Source organism: Chrysochloris asiatica, unplaced genomic scaffold (genome assembly GCF_000296735.1).
Source record: "Chrysochloris asiatica unplaced genomic scaffold, ChrAsi1.0 scaffold00124, whole genome shotgun sequence".
Classification (NCBI taxonomy): domain Eukaryota; kingdom Metazoa; phylum Chordata; class Mammalia; order Afrosoricida; family Chrysochloridae; genus Chrysochloris; species Chrysochloris asiatica.
The window spans coordinates 2,619,617-2,637,745 of NW_006408642.1; the positions used below are offsets into that span (position 1 = coordinate 2,619,617).

At 47.8% G+C, this 18,129-nt stretch overlaps 1 protein-coding gene across 3 annotated transcripts in view; it reads left to right on the forward strand.

Annotated features, from left to right (window-relative positions):
- The window catches only part of TRAK1 (trafficking protein, kinesin binding 1), a 141,957-nt gene extending 124,413 nt beyond the window's left edge, over positions 1-17,544 (forward strand). For 2 of the 3 annotated variants that reach the window (XM_006868761.1, XM_006868760.1), the window contains exon 13: positions 1,647-2,517. In XM_006868761.1, coding sequence (XP_006868823.1) covers positions 1,647-2,125 — 479 coding nt within the window. In that variant the 3' untranslated portion in view covers positions 2,126-2,517. Of the gene's footprint in view, positions 1-1,646; positions 2,518-13,491; positions 13,595-16,745 lie in introns of those variants that run through there. The other variant, XM_006868759.1, reaches the window with a different exon arrangement.
- The last annotated feature ends 585 nt before the right edge of the window (positions 17,545-18,129 follow it).

Sequence of the window (18,129 nt, forward strand, 5' to 3'; positions counted from 1 at the left end):
GGTAATGGCTCTGGTATCCTTCCCGACGTTCCCAAGTGCAGCACGGCAGCCTGGAGAAAAAGGATATTTGTCCTCCCAACAGAGGACGCCCCTGGTAAACCAGTGATAACTAGGAGGCTCCTGCTTTGCCTCACTCAAAGCCTCTTTGGAGTCTAGGACATCTATTATGCACAGTGTGAGTTTGGACAACTTCATCTGTACAATGAGGCTAGAACTTCTAATCACCCAAGAAGAATAAGAAATACCAGCATCCTGTGAGATAGCTACTCTGCATGTTCCACCCAGAATTCCAGGTAGAAAATCCCAGGGAATACCAACATACTTAAGGTTCTGGGCTGTTCTTAAATGAATACTTCTTTGCCCAGATTTCCTAGGTGTGCTCAGCCTTGGAACACTTCCCTTTGTAGAGCACCTGTGACACCTTCGGGTCTTCGGCAGTCAGGTTAGCTCCGCTCTGGTATTATTACAGACCTTGCACCACGTTATCTGATCCTTATGTTCAGTGTCAGATCCGCTCCTCAGCTTCAGTGCTCTGTGTGGACCTGCTTGTTCTTAAATCACACCGATAGCTTACAGCCTCCCTACACCTGCAGCCACATAAGGTTGTTGGCAGAATAGAAAAAACCCAAGTCAAGGAGGCTGTGGTCACACCTACGGGATGTCTCTTTATTGCTTTAATGTCTTTTTTGCTCTTGTGGGCCCTGGGGTTGCTTTGATATACTGCCTTTCTCTGTCTTCATGTTATTGTTGAGAAGATGCATGCACCCACTGAGCAATTTGTCCATGTACGTTTCAGTGACATTGACAACATTCTTCATGTTTTGAACCATTCTCACCCTCATTTTCTGAATTGTTCCTCCCTTATTAACATCAACTCACTGCTCCCCTCAGCTTCCTGTCTTAGTCTTCAAGTTTTTGAGTTGCTGTTGTCCATTTGACCCTGTATGGATAGTTCTTTAAAAGAGCACAGTGCTCAAACATACATTCTTTACGAATTAAAGTTAAATTCTTGTTTGGTCTAAAGAAGACTTCAAGAAATACGTTTGGTTTAAGGTTTAAAGATCATCTCACAACAATAGTTTTAGGGGTTCATCCAGCTTCTGTGGCACCATAAAGTCCAGATTTCATATGAATTTGAAATTCTGTTCTACCCCCACCCCCACGTCACCACACACTTGCCAAGGATTCTGTAACCGAATCTTAAATCAAGATGTCTTTCTTCTTCTTTGCAGCAGTATGTATTTATCACAGAATTAGTACATGTGCCCCCCCCCTTTGCACGTGTCTTTGCTGTTTTTGCCTCTTCTATTTTTAAAATGATTTGTGTTGGATTTAGGGGTTGCCATTGATTGAATACAATACTTTGTTACCCAAGAGCTTTGTCACATGGTATGGAACTAATTTCACTTAAAAAAAAATTCTTTTTTAATTTTTGATCCCTTAAGTTGGTGCCCCCAGTGGATGGGACATGTGGGATATTGGTTCCTGCAAAATTGTAGGAAGGGCCCGGGATCCCACACCTGGGGAGACACAGACTGTGCTGGCATTGGCTGTGGGCACTTGGAGGGTAGATAGCCACCATCACAGACTCCCCTTCTAACCTTCTCTTCTCTTTACCCCTCCTTCTCTGCCTTTCCTCCTGCAAGGTTCTGCCACCCTCCACCACTGGCAGCAACTGGCCCAGCCTCACCTTGGGGGTATTCTGGATCCCCGGCCCGGTGTGGTCACCAAAGGCTTCCGGACGCTGGACGTTGACTTGGATGAAGTGTACTGCCTTAACGACTTTGAAGAAGATGACACAGGTGACCACATTTCCCTCCCGGGCCTAGCTACCTCCACGCCAGTTCAGCACCCAGAGACCTCAGGTGAGAGGTCCCGAGCACATGTGACTGTCTCAGGAGGCAGAAGTTACCCGAGCCCGCCTCAGGCTTTCCCCGAGGAGATGCAGGATCTGCCAGCCGCCACGGAGGAGGAGGAGGAGGAGGGGTCTGGTGAGGGCACCTCGATAAGTCCTGTAAACCTGGCACCTTCACCTGAGGCAGAGTTTTGGGCCATTCTCACCTCTGTCCCCCGCACCATCCGTAGTAGCTCTGTGTCTGTAGCTTCCGCTCGTCTGTGTGGGTGATGATCCCAACATTCCCATTGTGTGTGTAATACAGAGTCTGATTACCTCCTTACAACAAACGGGTGGAACTCCTTTCTCATCCCGGAGGTGCATGACCCAGTGGGGCCAGAAAAGGCTGCTAAAAAGAAGTGGATTATTGGGTCTCCCACATGGGTGGTGCCTGCTTCCTGTTATGAGTCTCACCCTGAGCATAAACCGCAGATTCTCGGGAACCTCAGTGGTTTCAAAACTGGGCTGCGCAGAGTCTGGTAATTGTAGGGGAATGATGAGTTCTGAGTCCTCCAGCAGGTGAATGCGGAAGTCTGCTTCCTAAACACTGCACTCAAGTAGGTAGAAACACAGGACTTCAGATGACACTTGAGAGATGAGCCTTTTCATTTTCTAAACACCAACAAAAGTATGTAGTGGGGCGGGGGTGCTGCAAAAAAGTTGGTGGAAAATTTTCGTTATCTTTTCATTCCATTTTTCCACCAAGTTTTTGAAGCTCTCTTGTGCGTGTATGTATATGTTTATATATTTTTTCCTTTCTTTCCCTCTAGCTCAGTAGTGTTTAAAACAGACTATTAGAAAGTCTTTTAGCAATCTTCCGTAACTAAACAAACCCTAAGAGAATGCCACTAACCTTTTTGGGCTCCAGAGCAAAAGGATTTTAGATGAACCTAGAAAGGAGCTCTGGCTTTTTGAGGACCTCACCACCCAGGAAGCAGTAAGAGTATGATGGAGTTTGCAGACTTTCCCCAGATCCCAGTGGTGATAGAAGCTTTGTGCTCAGGGGTGGGTTGGGGTGGGAGGGCCTGGGATGCCCAAGACACACAGTTACTGCTCCCCCCGAAAGTGCACTTAACCCCCACCATCCTGGACCTCCAGGCTCCGTGTGCTGAGAAGACACAGAGGTTCTTGTGGAAGAAAGAGAGACCCAAAAAAAAGGGGAACTGACCCAGTGTGTCATCCTCATAACATTCTCCAGTCCCCAGGTTTGAAGAGATGACATGCGTTGTGTGTGGTGCTTGTCATCTGAAGGCCCCAGCCGTGCCCATAACACTCAAGGCAAGGAGAAGCTGAGGTTCAGCCCAATAGTATCTCCCCTTCCCCTGGTCAAGTTCAGACAGCTCTGGTCCAGGGGTTTCATTCAGGACCAAATATTCTTGTTGTGTTTTTTTTTTTTTTCCTTTGTGATAAACTCTAGAGGAGGAATCTAGTAGCGCATACAGTAATGTTATTATATTTTTCCTTCATTTTTATCTTGTAGCAATTATATTATCACATTGAGCTGGCAAGGGAATGAAATCATTCAGAATTTAGTATTTTTGCACTTAAGAAAGGGAAACCAGCTGCAGTGGTATTACATCCCTTCGTTATCAACATCTGTGCCCTCTGGAAGGCAGGCAGCAATACGTAACCCTAGGCGTCTGGCTGGACTTGGCTGTTGGGCTGAAGGGATAGGCACTATGTCCAGTGTGAGGGTTTCCTGTAGCCTCACGGATGGAATAGGATCCCTGGACGCTTAAGGAAGCATGATTAGGTACACTTTGAGATGTTGCACAGGAGGAGCAAAGCCAAGAACTCTGCTTGGAGGGTCAGAAGGAGAGAGAGGACTAAAGTTAGAACTGCTTTTCTTACCATCAGCAAAGACACATTTGTTGCATGCTCCCTCTCTCCTCAAACTTGCCACAAATTTCCTCCCAGCAGTTGTATTTGCAGTGGAAATTGTAGAAGGGTCAGCATTGGATGTGTATGATCTAAGAAGAATTACATAAATTGCTGAATGTTGTTTTGGAGTGAGTGAGCTGTTTAGACAAGAGTCTTTTGCAGGGGCCTTGTTTTCTGGGTAAGGCTCATCTTTTTAAAAAACCATTGCAGAAGGGAAGGGCCGGAACAAGTATTTGCCTTCCTCCCCCTGCCTAACGATGGGGCTGTTTTGATTCATGGCATGTAAGAAGCATATCACTCCAAATAAATCATCTCTATAAGCCGAGAGCCCCAGTCCCTGCCTTGGTCTGCATTTTTGATTGCCAAATAGTGGGACCTTGGGGCTGCCCTCTGCCCTGGAAGACTAAATAAGGAGAAACTTTGGAAACAGAAGGTGATTCCCTTTTTTTCTTGTAACTGGTATTGTGGAGGAAATTGGGAAGACTCAGATGTTAGCTTTTTCTGTCTGGAAGGTTTTGAATATGGAGAAAATTGATGAACATGTTGAATGTACTATTTTAAGCATCATTTGCTGGTTTTAAAACCTCGTCTTAAAAAGGATGATCTGATGCTGTTGTATTGTAAATAATTTAGATGATTAAAGTGGATTGCCTTAAACAGTCTTTAGATTATAGTTTTACTTTGTTTCAATGATGGGTTTCATATTTTAATTCATGTATTATCGACAGTCCACCTTATCAGAAATAAGCACCATCTTGTACCTAAGTGTTCTGTCTGCTGTGTTTTAGGTGTTTATGTGTTTGCCATGAGTACTGGTGTGGCACTGTTGGATAAGCACTAGACTATAACCACAGGGTCAGCCGCTCCTCAGAAACCCTATTATACAGGGTCACCGTGAGTTGGAATCAACTCCATGGTACTTAACAACAACAGCACACGTGATAAAGCACCCAAAGGAAAGTTTAAAGTCTCACAGTTAATTCAGTACATGTCTGTTTGGATGGACCATTGAATTGGGTGTCTTGATCCCTAAGGGAGAGATTAAAGCAACATAGATGAAACCAACCAAAGACCTAATGATTTCATATCTCACACACGTGGAGACCGGTTTATGTGGGTGAAATGCCTAAAACAGGCATATGTGTATCATGATTTCTGGTTAGGCAGTGCCCCTGCAGGACAGTTGGATCATAGTTGGGATTGAGATGAGAAAGTCAGTGTTGAAGGGAAAAATCACATCTGGTCAAAATTGCCCTAAAAACCCCCTAAGTCGTCAGTATTTGGGTCCCTAGAGTCAAAAACCAAGAGTTGGCTTCTTTCTAGCATCTTTATTTGACGTACATTCTGTCCAGGAACAGTTACTGAGGGAAGGAAGGTCAGAGAACATCTTGTGGTGAAAAGGAGCCAGGTAGAAAGTTCCAGAATCTAAGTACTACCCAGCTTTGTCTCAAACCAAGTCAGACCAGCCCTTACCTGATTGTACTTTTAATCTCACTGTGGAGGTAGGAAACCTGGATAGGCTTGGGAGGGAAACATGGTCTAGGGACCTGAGGGGCCGGTAAGTTAGGGAAATCCCTTCCCATTGTACCCACCAACAGAGATGATGGGAACTTCCCACTCTGATCGGAACACTTTCAGTCCAGTCCTAGGTCTATAGCAGTTTGGGGAGAGTGTGGTCGCTATCCACAAATGGATGGTCTATTGAAGCCCACCTGTATTAGAAGATGTCATGGCAGCCTTGGTGACACTGTGGGTTAAGCATTGTTGTTAAGTGCTATTAAGTTGGTTCTGACCCATAGTGACCCTATACAGGGCTTCCAAGGAGCAGCTGATAAGCTTAAACCTTGCAGTTCAAACCGACTTTGGAGTCCAATACATTAGTCCACAGCACCACACTAGAATTCGCATAGGGTTGCTGATGACAAGGTCGGCACACTCCACAGGAGAAAGATGGGGCTCTCTTCTCCCATAAAGATTTGCAGCTCGGAATCCCTATATAGGATTGCTATGAGTTGGAATCACTCAATAGTAGTTCCTTTTTTTTTTTTTCCTTAAAGGAAGCCTCAGGATCCCTGGTGATGAGCCAGTTAACCTGTGTGTTCAACTGGTAGTTTAAAAGTTGGTGTTTCAAACCTGCCCAACAGATCCCTGGGAGAGATCCAGAGATCTACTTCATAAAGATGTTAGCCAACAGAATCCTATGAGGCAGTTCCACTCTGTCACGTGGGTTCCCTATGAGTTGAAATCCACTCAATGTCCTCGAACAATAACAAGGAAGTCCTTGCTGGGTTGCACCCGAGTACAACAGGTCAAGTGTAACCTGGGGCTGGGAAAAGGAACCAAGGATGAGAGAATTAGCGCCTCTAAAACAAACACATAAAGTTGGCTGACTGCTTTAAAATGCCCAGAATGTAGCTCAGTGGGTGAGCGAGGTTTCCTTATGATGGGATGGCCTATGCTAATAAGGGAGCCCCCAAGGGGTGGATGAGTAAGCACAGGCATGAATTGCTTTGAGGTTTGGATGAGTTGGTACCGCTGCACTCTGTCTGAGGAAACACTACAGAAGTGCCCGCTTGAGCTCTGGTAGCGTAGTCTTTACGAGTTGGACTTTTAACCTCAAGGTCACCAGTTTGAAACTACCAGCCGTTCCACAGGAGGAAAGTGAGGTGTTCTGCTTCCATAAAGACTTACAGCCTCGGAAACCCTATACAGGGTTGCTGTGAGTCGGAACCGACTCCTCAGCACCCCACCACCCCCACCACCACCACCAGCAGCAGCAGTGGGAAAGGCCTCGCTGTCAGCTGATCCCTGCTAGCTCCCCCCATCGGGGTGTCCACCTTGGGAGGAAGGGTAAGAGCACAATGCACATTGAGTTCGACTTTGTGAGTGTCCAAAGGATCCAACAGACTTTTGTCTTTGCCCTTTGAACATTTTAACAGCATTTGTTATTTTAAAAAACAAAAAAACAGACTCACTTGCTCTAGAAGGTACCCTAAGAAGCATTTGAGGGGCTTTCTGTACCTCTCTGCACATGGAGTCCTGTAGTGGCACTGTAGGGGAAACACTGGACCCCAAAATTGGTTTGAACCTCAAAGTGGGTGGTTCAAATCCACCAACTGCTCCTCGCAAACCCTATACAGCGTTGCTATGAGTCAGAACCAACTAGGTAATGCTTAACAACAAGTGCACGGTGAAACTGCCCATCTCTTAAACCACATTTTTGTCAGATGAGACAGTGGTAACCGCCTGGTGTATTGGGAAGAATAGACATAATTTTTCAGTAAGTACAACTAAATGGTACAGAAACCAGACAGATTTTGCAACATGGTTCATAATCTCTGGTAGTCACCTACCCAGTACCTGCCAGCTAATACCTGTATCTCCAGGGGGCTCAGGGGAGCCCTAAAGAAAGGCAGGGCCGGATGGAGGCACAGTTATAGAAGTGCTGAAGAAACAGAAAAATACTTACTAGGCTATGCTAAGCCAAGTATTAAAATATGTCATCTTTTATTTGTATGACACTTGATCATTTAAAATTACTTTTTTCTTATGTTTGAAAAAACTACACTACTGCATCTGAAATTGTTCTTAATTGCCCTTGCCCAAAAGATGACACTTCTTAAAGCTCTCATTAATCCTGAACCACATGTATATTAATGATGGAGCGTGGGACAAAGAAATAAAGGTTTCACATAGTTTTCCCACAGTAATTCACATAAAACCATTTCTGTCGAGAGCCTCATGGGCAGGACCGCATAATGAAATGACAGGGGATTTCTTATGCCCTGATATTTTAAAATCTTTTAGGAAAAACTCGAAAACTTTTTTTTTTTTAGCTTTATTTTATTTTTTCAAGGTTTTTATTGTGGATTGAGTGAAAGTTTACAGGGCAGATCATCAGTTTTACATTCAACAAATCATGTACCTTGTTTCATTACAATGATTATAATCCCCTCCATGTACCATCAGTTAACAGTATTTCTCTCTATTCACTTGAGCTTTTAAAAAAAACAAAACACTCAGGCATATATAATAATTTACACCTCCAAAGGGCACATTCTGTAAGTCTGCCTCCTGACCATCAGCCCTTAGTCCCTCTCATCTTAGACCCTGAATCTAGAGTCCTCAGCTGCTCCCTCTCTCCATGCCCCCATCTCTGCCTCCATCTCTGGCACTGCTCCTTCTCTGGATAAGGTCCTGCATTCTGCTTGTGCGCTTCTCCCATAATGGTCCTAGGGTCCTCTGTTTCTGGACTGTAAGATTAACCACTGCCCTGTTTTTTTGTGTGTGTGAGTTTGTTTTTTTTAAAGTTTTTATTGTTAGATTACATGGGAAAACATTATCCATTATCCTTACATTCATCCTATCGTATTTCATTTCATTGCAATAATTACAATCCCCTGCGTGCATCATCAAGCAACCAAAGGGTACACCCCACATGAGTCCAGAGTCCCTGAGTCCAGAGTCCCCAGCCGCTCCTTCTCCTCTCCACATCATCATCTCTGCCTCTATCCCTGGTGTCACTGCCTCCCCGGACCGGGTCTGCACTTTGCTTTTCTCCTTCCCTTGATGGTTTCAGGGATCTCTGCTCCTGGACTGCAAAATCAGACACTCCCCTCCCTTTATTACAAAACATTTACATTTACCTCTCAAACCTCACTGTCAGACCTGATAGCAATCATTCCCTACTGAACCATAGGAGTCCTATCCACCACACCTTTCATCAACCCCATCCAGACAGGTTGGAAACAATTCAGTGGAGAGTCTACCTTTCTCCATACCCTCTATAAGCCCGTCTCTTCTTGTCTTTATAGCCCCCCATTTTGGGTAGCCAATGTCTAGATTCCCCATCCTTGTTGACCCTGTGTACCAAGGGGATGGGGATGATCCTCACTATAAAGATTTGTTCACTCCTTTTTCATACTGCATCCACAAGCATAGGTCAAGTTCATTCAATTGTAGTGGGTTACTCTTTTTTTTTTTTCCCCCTCATCTTTCTTCCTCTAGTTGTGTTCTGATCATCCAGCCATTTATGCCAGGTTACATGGGCACTATCTGAAGGTGTGGGTGTTCTTGTACATCTCCCCTCACTTCGTATCAGCTGGACACTTCACACCGCTGTAGTCCTATAGGGCCATTTTTTTTTTTTTAAATGGAAAATGAATTGGTTCTTATGAAGTCGACAGATGAAGAAACATCTTCCTCCCCCACTTCCCCTTTCTTGTGGTCTTGAGTAAAAGACACCAAAATTCTTAAGACATTGGGCATGTTTAAAAAATGAATTCACATGTTTTTTTGGGTCCCTGAGTGGCATAAGTGGTTAATGTGCTGGAACACTCACCAAAATGATATAGGTTTTGAGTCCACCCAGAGTGGCCTGCATGGGGGTCTCCAGGAGGACAGACTGACTAGATGGACCCAGTACTGGAGCTGGGACTTGTGTTCTTAGAGCTTGGTTTAGGTCTTGGAGCTGGGTTTGATTTTTTTCTGGAAAAGTCACTTGCGTGGAGCCATTGTAAATCTGGTGGCAGCAAAATTTCAGGGAGAACGGTGTGTGTGTGTGTGCATTGGTTAAAGATTTTGTAGAGAAGGGATTGTAAAGCAGAGCCAAGTTGTGTAAGTATAGTTTCACCACTGTGAATTCAGTTAAGAAAGGGGGGCAAAGATCTGCAGTATTCCATTCATTTTTATAACAGAATCTAAAGTGGGCTCCTTCCCATGAGGAGTGGTTAAGGAATCGGAAAGGCTCTCAGTGGATCACAAAGATTTCCAAGATTTTAAGATATAGTTGTTTAAAAACTTTTAAAAAAATGTTTGGGGTTTTTTTTTGTTGTTGTTGTCGTCTTTTGATGCCATCAAGTGGATTTTGACTCACAGCAAGCCCATGTGACAAGGCAGAAGTGTCCCTTAGGGCTTTCTAGCTGTGTTCTTTATGGAGACTGTTCTCCACTAGAGAAACTGGGTGGGTTCCAACCGCCAACCTTTTGGTTAACAGGCGCGTAACCATTGTGTCACCAGGGCACCTGCGAAGTGATGATGTGAATGAAGTGATAGCAGGTGTATGTGGCGTGGCTAAGGTGTCTCCACCCTCAGGTTCCCTGTGGAGCTCCATTCATGTGGACATGCTCTGAGCGTGGCTGTCCCCTCTGACATCTCTATGTGACCTCACACGAGGGTTCTAAAGGATGGCAGGTCTAGGATGACTTGTAGAGAGGGCATGGCTGCTTTTCTCCTAGTGGGCTACCAGCCCATGGAACTGAAGGAAGCACATGAGCTGATGTGTGTATTTCTTATTACACTGGTTGGCCAGACTGACGAGTCCCAGTCATCCTTCACTACCCTTGGGGAACCTCTGGGACCCATCAGTGCCATGGCCTTGTCTGTGTGTTTTTCCCCTTCTCCAGCCGTAGGGGAAGAACGGGGTTTTTCTACCCCTGGGTGACCTAAGTGTTCCACACAGCCCAGCCACCCCCTTCTAGAGCATGTTTGCCGATGATCCCCAGCCCTTCTGTGGGGGTGCCCAGGGAGGACGCCTCAACTCTGCTGAGACTTGAGTTACATCAGTTTTGCCCTATCACCAGCTATACGCACCCCCAACTTTTCACTCAGTACTGGACACCCAGGTCCTGAGAGTAGCAAAGCCAGCACCATTGGCCCAGGACACCTTCTCTGGGCAGAAAGCACACCAGGCTCTGTTCAAACAGCTGGCGAGCTGGGTGGCTTTCAAGCCTCTGGCACCTGTGTGTACAGCTACATGAAGGGTGTGCGTATTCTCAGGATCAACAGTTAGTACACTGAACACAGACCCTCTTGACCAGTTATGGATTATCTCTGATGGATTGGGAGTCTTGGTGTTGCAGTGGATTAAGCATTGGACTGCTAATGACAAGGACCACGGTTCAAACCCCCCCCCCACTGCTCCAAGGGAGAAAGATGAGGCTGTCAGCTTCTGTAAAGACTGATCATCTTGGAAACACTAAGGAGTAGCTTTACTCTGACCTGGACAGCACTTAGCAATATCAAGTGCGTCTCTATGAGTCAGAATCAACTCAGCGGGAATGGGTTTGTTTGTTTGTTTTTCTGTGTTTTTTTTTGTTTGTTTGTTTTGGTAGATTAAGACTTTGTACCAGTGTCAAGACCTCCTAGAGGACCAAAAGCTGAAAAAGAATCCAGAGTCAGTTGTTCCCTTAACACACAAACTGGCTAAATAAAATACTTGGCACACACACTTAACCACTGTTAACACTCTTACCTGTTTAAGATCTGCCCATTTCCTCACAACACACTGAAGCCCTTCAGTCAGGGTGAGGGGGAAAAAAGTTTTTCTTCATAAGGAAATTGGAGCGTGGGTCTCAGCAACCATGTCCTTTGAGTCCACAGGATGATCCCATGATATCATCACCTGCAACGAGTGTGTGGTCCACATCAGGCAGAGATTAGATGTGCGGTGTGTTCCTGGGAAACTTCATTCATTTCCTTCCCTCACCCTTAGCCATGCACTCGGAAAATATTTGATGGGACTCTTCAGTAGAAAGTGCTCCCTTTCTGCACCCAGGGAGCCCTTGGCAGTCTGGCCTTGGGCACACTCACTGTCTCTATGTTGTGTCTCAAGGACGGGAGATGCTGCAGCAGCCCGGAAGTCAGTGTTGACGCGCGGAGAGCTCGTGGCCCAGGCATCCCCGTGGTATTTTGGAAGGGCCAAATCTCTGACTTTGATCTTCTAAAATGATCCGTTGCTTCTGGGGAACAATGACTTCTGAATTTTTAGCAGCCTTTCCTATCCCCCAAACCCATTTGTCTACGATGGGTTTTGCTTCTGCTAATACAACTCTGTCTTTTAATGTCCATCTTGATACTTATGTGTTGCAATTGAAGATCTAATGTGGAATTAGGGTGGTGGAGGACATGATTAACATTTGTGACTATTTGGGGGGTGGAAGATGATCTGCTGTTTTTATGACCATGCATCTAAATGGTGGTGGTGGGGCAGTGTTTCTAGTTTCAAATCCAGCCTTGTGTTGTTTGATTTTTCATGTTTGTTTTTTTCTCTTTGAACTGTTATGTCTTCATTATTCCTGTTGCCTGTGTTTTTTCCCTCCCCTCTTCCCAAATAACCTTTCATGCCTGTTATTTGCGATGCTTCCGTCAGACGTTTTGTTGCTCCTGTTTCTAGACCTTATTGCAATGAGAGGATCGTGATTGTTCAATTGCTTTCTCGTTCCATATTTTATTTTGCTTTTTTCTCAGTTGTCTGAGTTCCTAAACCATGGCATTTGTTGGTTGAGAAATGAAGATTCATAAAGGCTATTTTTTATGTTTTGTGTTATGGGGTTTTTTTCCCCCATCCCCTCGCCTGCTTTACCTGACACTCCCCGTGGATGGTGAAGGGTTTGCTCTTGAGGTAGTGGTGCTTCCTAACACACACACACAGTTGGGTCATCCCATAGTAACTGGGGCAAAGCCCTCTCACGCTGCTCTTCTCATCACCATCTCCATTTTTACCCACTGGTTCCATCCTGCCTGCCTTCAGTTTGTGTGTCTCCAGCGTTTTTTGTTCCATCTAGTTCCTGGTACAACCAACTGTACATGGATCTGTAGGCTTGAGGCACCAGTCCATCTGCTTTGTTTTCCTTTTCACTCCCCCCCACCAAATCCAAGAGAAAACTTGCCATACAGAGCTAGAAGAGTCTAGCTCACAAGCCTTTTGAATCTTCTGAGTGTTCATGGCCCCTGGTTTCGGAATCTGTTTTCTCCAGGAGGTCTCTGGGGGCTGAGCTGCATCAGGGGCCGGGTGCTGGGTTGGGTGGGAAGGGTTGCCCCAGTGCTTCATTGTGCATGTTTTGGGGAGCTTGAGTTATGAATGAGGAGTACCTCAACAATCATGATGCCTCTGTCACTGTCCTCTTGCCAGCTTTCCGATAATGCATGGTGCTTATACCTCTGATTTACTGTGCTCTGGACCATCTTCTCTAGCTGCCTCAACAACAACTCTTTAAAGCTTTAAAGGGAAGTGAATTGGGGGCTGTGTGCTGCCGTCTCATTTTCATTAGAAATCGGGCATCCTAGAGAGGCTGGTGACGCTATGTCTCAGACCACATGTGATCTGGGCACTTTATTCCCCCTGAGCATGCCCAGCTCGGGGGCTTGCTGTCAGGTTGTTGTTGAGCCAGCTGGCTGAGGTCCCCAGCTCCCACCATGATGATCCCAGGTGAGCAGTAGTGGAACCAGCTTCCCCTAGCCCCCTTTTTGTAAAAGCCAAAAAGGGAGCCAGCCGCCTGACTTTGTCCCCACTGCCTGGCACCTCTCCCCTTCCCCTGGGCAGACTCTGAGCACCAGTTTGCTCGTGACCAGAAATGCAAAGCAACCAAAGAGGAATGTAGATTCTGGAGGAAAACCACATTTCCCCACAAGGGCCCATTAGTCACTCTGAGCTGGATCCACTACTGGCCCAGGAATGCTGATGGGGCCCTGTCTGGTCTGGGACGGAAGCTGGAATTTGGTGCTCTGCAGTCTAGCGCTCGCTCGGAAGCGTGGTCACCTTGAGAGACCACCTTCCATCCAGAACATTTGCATTTCACCTTCCTCGCCCAGATCCAGTCAGTAAAGTAGCTTCTCACTTCTTGCATCTGTCGAGGGCAGCACTGGGCCCTTCCCTTCCTCCTGGGTTTACTTGGATGCAAGGAATGTGTTTTGTCCCCTCCCCCATCCTGATGTAGCTCACCACCCCGGGAAGTGTATGTCACAGACCAACTCCACCTTCACCTTCACCACCTGCCGCATCCTGCATCCTTCAGATGAACTCACAAGGGTCACGCCAAGGTAAGAGCCGTGGGCCCCAGGAGGGCAAGGGTAGGGTGAGATACGGGTACTCCCTGTGAGGCTCTGACTGTTGAGGAAAACCAAAGCTTAGCAGCTCCTCCAGAGACCCACTCCACATAGCTTAAGCATCTCATAAGCTTTTTCAGTCACCTATTCTAGGTCCCAGAGTCCTCGTGTGACACTGTGGGTTAATGCACCTAGACCACAAGGTCAGTTTGAATCTCAAGGTTGGAGCTTCAAACTCACCAGCCACTTCTCAGAAATCCTGTACAGGGTTGCTATGAGTCGGAACCGACTCGCTGGCACTTAGCAACAACAATTCTAGGTCCCATTTCCCCATTGATTTGGATCCCACTTGGATAGAGACATAGGTCCTTTCAGCTCCCCTTTTAGTTGGCTATGGAATGGATTCTTAGGCCTGTCAGCAGACCGGAAGCTGGCACTACCACAGACCCTGAGCTAAGGCTGTTGGGTTATCAATAGAATGTGGAGTTCTTTCATGGGGGTGCAGTTACTGTGTCCTGTGGAAGCCTATGTGCTTTTGGGACAGACTCCAGGAACTGTGTGCCGCTGCCATGCAGTAGTGACCCAAGTGATAAAGCGCCAAGACTGAGCTGTGTACCTCGCGTGGCTTGGTTCTCTGGCACATCCAAGAAGCAGTAGAAGTTGACGCCATCCAGTGAGAAGACTTGGTGTCAGGGAGCAGTCTGCTTGGCTTGGTTTTAGGATATACACAACTTTCAGCTGGAGTCCCTGGGTGGTGCAAACAGTGCACTCAGCTGCCAACTGAAAGTTTAATGATTGGAGTCCACCTCGAGGTACCTCAGAAGAAAGGCCTGGTGGTTCACTTCCAAAAAGTCAGCTCTTGAAAGCCCCATGGCGCACAGATCTGCTCTGACACACATGGGTCCCTAGGAATTGGAGTCGACAGCAACGGGTAATGGAAAAGCTTCCAGCAAAAGGGAAAAGGGCTTCCCTCATCATACTAGAGGGACCCAATCTGGCTTTATGGTGCAGTAAAGCAAAATGCTGGTATTGATGGAAGGGGAAGCAAAAGGGAGGGAGGCAGAAAGCACCAGCTAACAGGCAGCAGCCGCCCCAAGGAGCACCTTAAACTATGAATGATTCTCCGCAGGTCATGTGAGGAGGACAACGAAGCAGCCATATGCCCCGTTGTGCTGAGAGGAGATGTAGGGCAGAGAGTCTGAGCCCCCAGGCGGGGCAGGGGGTGAGCCACACGGCCAGCAGGGCCTGCCCTGGCAGGGTCCCCTGGAAGGGGCTGTGTGTGCACGTGTGTCCGCCACTAACCTTGGTTTTGGGCGTGGATGTGTCCTGTGGTTTTGTTGAGCTAATGTAACCACCTAACCCTTCTAAACACCCAGACAAAAGAGTGGCAGCTTTAATTAAGACCTAATCCCAGTTCTCACTGGATGGGGGGCTCTACCTTTATTCCTGCCCCAGCTTTCCCCCCCGCCTGCGGTTTCCTGTTTGGAAGAAGTTGTTAAGAACATAGAGAAAAAGCTTCCCCCTGTGGGAGACCAGTGTCCTTGGTGCTCAGATGTGCTCCCCCGACTCAAGCCACCCACTCAAGACTGTGCACATGTCTTCATCTGTAGGCCCACCCAGCGATGCCTGGGACCACGAAGGTCTCAGAAGTCAGTACCAAGAGGGCTGCTTTGCCTGAGTGACAAAGGCAATTGGAAACAAACCTGAAAATCTCCCTAGCAGTAGTCATTTAAACAAACACTAAGCACTTTCATTTTTAAATCCAGAAGTTTTTGCCCCTTATTACTGAAAGATCTGTTTGTAGGATTCTTCGTGTACCTTTGAAGAATCCCATTTTAAATCTGCTGTGGTCATTAAACTCATAGTCCTCTGAGCATTCCTGCCCCATAGCTTCCCCTTCCTGAGCTTGGGTGACGCGGGCCTGTCTTGTGGGACCCCCACCCCATGCTACCTGCCAGCATCCAGGTTCCTGGACTCTGGAGTCAAATGGTGCATCCAGCTTTTCCTTGCTTTTGAAATGTCCCTCCCAAGGGAGAGGGCCCCTGCTCTAGAAGTCATTCCAAGGACCTGTTCCTGGCGCCCATCAGCACGGCTCCTCTTTCTCCCCTGCCCCTCTGGTTGGTGCTTTTTCCTCCCAGTGCCAGGCTGGGGGAACAAGGGACCACTCAGCTGATCTGCTTCGGGGGCACTACAGCCCCAGCCAAATCCCAGAGCAGGTGTCAGTGCTGGCTGGTAGAGGCAGTGCAGGGCTTCTGGTGTGTGTGGTCTCATCTTGTCCCTGCAGCAGCTGTTTAACAGAGAGCCTTCCCCCAACCTGAAGCCGTCACCCTCCCAGCAGATCCTCTGTTATACTCCTCTGCCCTGACTCCCCGCGCTGCTGGGCTCCAGCTTCTGGAGCGTAGTGGGGCTTCGGCCACTAAGACACAATGAACAAATGGTTTTCTCTCCTTCCCTGTCATTGCTCAGGTTTCGCATCTGCATGTCCAGTCTAGTATGACGCTGTTTTCTGGTTAGTTCCATAGATGTAGGTCTGATAACACATCATGTGGCCTCCTCTGACTCCGTAGCTCTGCTCATAGAGATGGATTTGGCTAGCCACGTGATGCAGAAATGGGGCACTGTATTAGAAGTGAGGAGACCTCCATCACCTGAGGACCCTTCACCTGGTCTGTCCCACCTGTCTTGGCCACTCCTAGTGTAAACTCTCCTATCCAATAGTCTTGTCTCAGGACGCCTGGGATTTTCATAAATCTGGGTAGGGAAAGAAACTGTCTTTGCTGAAGAGCCTTAAATCCTCCTTTGAGGAATAAGATGATAGGCCACCATTGGGTGTCACTCAGATTTGGTTTCAAATCCTGGGTCATCCACTTAATCGCTGGGTGTGATGTTGAGTATGCCCCCTAACCTCTGAGCCTCGGATTCCCCATCTGCTAAAGGAACAGTTATATCCATCCACTAGAGATGAGCAATAGGGGAGCATGTACAGTTTTCTGTTAACTTCAGCCATACCATTATTTAAAGGAACTTAGGTTGGTCTCTGTGGGTAATAGGAAAAGGTAGGCCATGGCTGGAGACTGATCACTGAACCTTTTCCTGCTGTTTGTGGGCATTTGCTCATGAACATACCATCATCTTTTCCTTCCAGCCTTAACTCTGCTCCGACTCCAGCATGTAGCAGTGCCAGCCACTTGAAGTCCACACCGGTGGCCACGCCATGCACACCCCGGAGACTGAGCCTGGCAGAGTCCTTCACCAACAACCGTGAGTCCACGACCACGATGAGCACTTCTCTGGGGCTGGTGTGGTTGCTGAAGGAGCGGGGCATCTCTGCAGCTGTGTACGACCCCCAGAGCTGGGACCGGGCTGGCCGGGGATCTCTGCTGCACTCATATACTCCCAGGATGGCCGTGATCCCCTCTACCCCACCGAACTCGCCTATGCAGACGCCCACATCTTCCCCACCCTCCTTCGAGTTCAAGTGTACGAGCCCACCGTATGACAACTTCTTGGCCTCCAAGCCTGCCAGCTCCATCCTGAGGGAGGTGAGGGAAAAGAAGAGTGTCCGGAGCAGTGAGAGCCAGACGGATGTGTCCGTCTCTAACCTCAACCTCGTGGACAAAGTCAGGAGGTTTGGCGTGGCCAAAGTGGTGAACTCAGGACGAGCCCACATCCCCACCTTGACTGAGGAGCAGAGGCCTCTGATCTGTGGGCCCCCGGGGACACCGCACACCCTGGTCCCTGGAGGTCTGGTCCCCGAGGGCCTGCCCCTCGGGTGCCCAACTGTCACCAGTGCCATCGGCGGACTGCAGCTCAGCAGTGGCATCCGGAGGAACCGAAGCTTCCCCACCATGGTGGGGTCCAGCATGCAGATGAAAGCCCCCGTGACTCTCACCTCGGGCATCTTGATGGGTGCTAAGCTCCCCAAACAAACTAGCTTGCGGTGAGGGTGGGAACAGGTATTCCCCACCAAGAGACCCATTTCCCTCTTCCCCCTGTAGTGCACGTTCCCCTCTACTCCTTCCTCTGCCCATCCCTCACCCCCTCCTGATCTAGACAAATCAACCTTGTGCCTAAAGGGGAAGAGTGTGGCCCTTGTAAAATGTGTACATAGGACTGGGAGACCTTCCGTCTCTCCCCAGATCACTGGGCACTCTCCTTGCCCTCCTGAGGACCTCACCTGTGCTCACCTGGGGGAAGGTGGGTCTCCTACTTTTCTTCTTTTCTTTTGAGAAGCATTGGAACTACAAAGTGCATTCTTATCCCATGGATAGGAAACCAGTGGATTCTCTGGCCAGCTGAGTGGAGGCCTGTGGTGTGGGCTTCCAGCTGTCATCCCCTGGCATCTGCCATCTGAGAGGGTCACGCAGGACACCCTGCCCACCTGGCAGCCACAAGCGCAGATATCGTGTTTGCCGTTGGAGAGCTTTTCTCTCTGTGACTGATGGCCCAGCTTCATCTGAGACCTTGGCTCTCTGCCTCCATGGACGGCCGCTTCCTCTTTCTCGAGGTGTGACTTCTTCCTTTCCTGC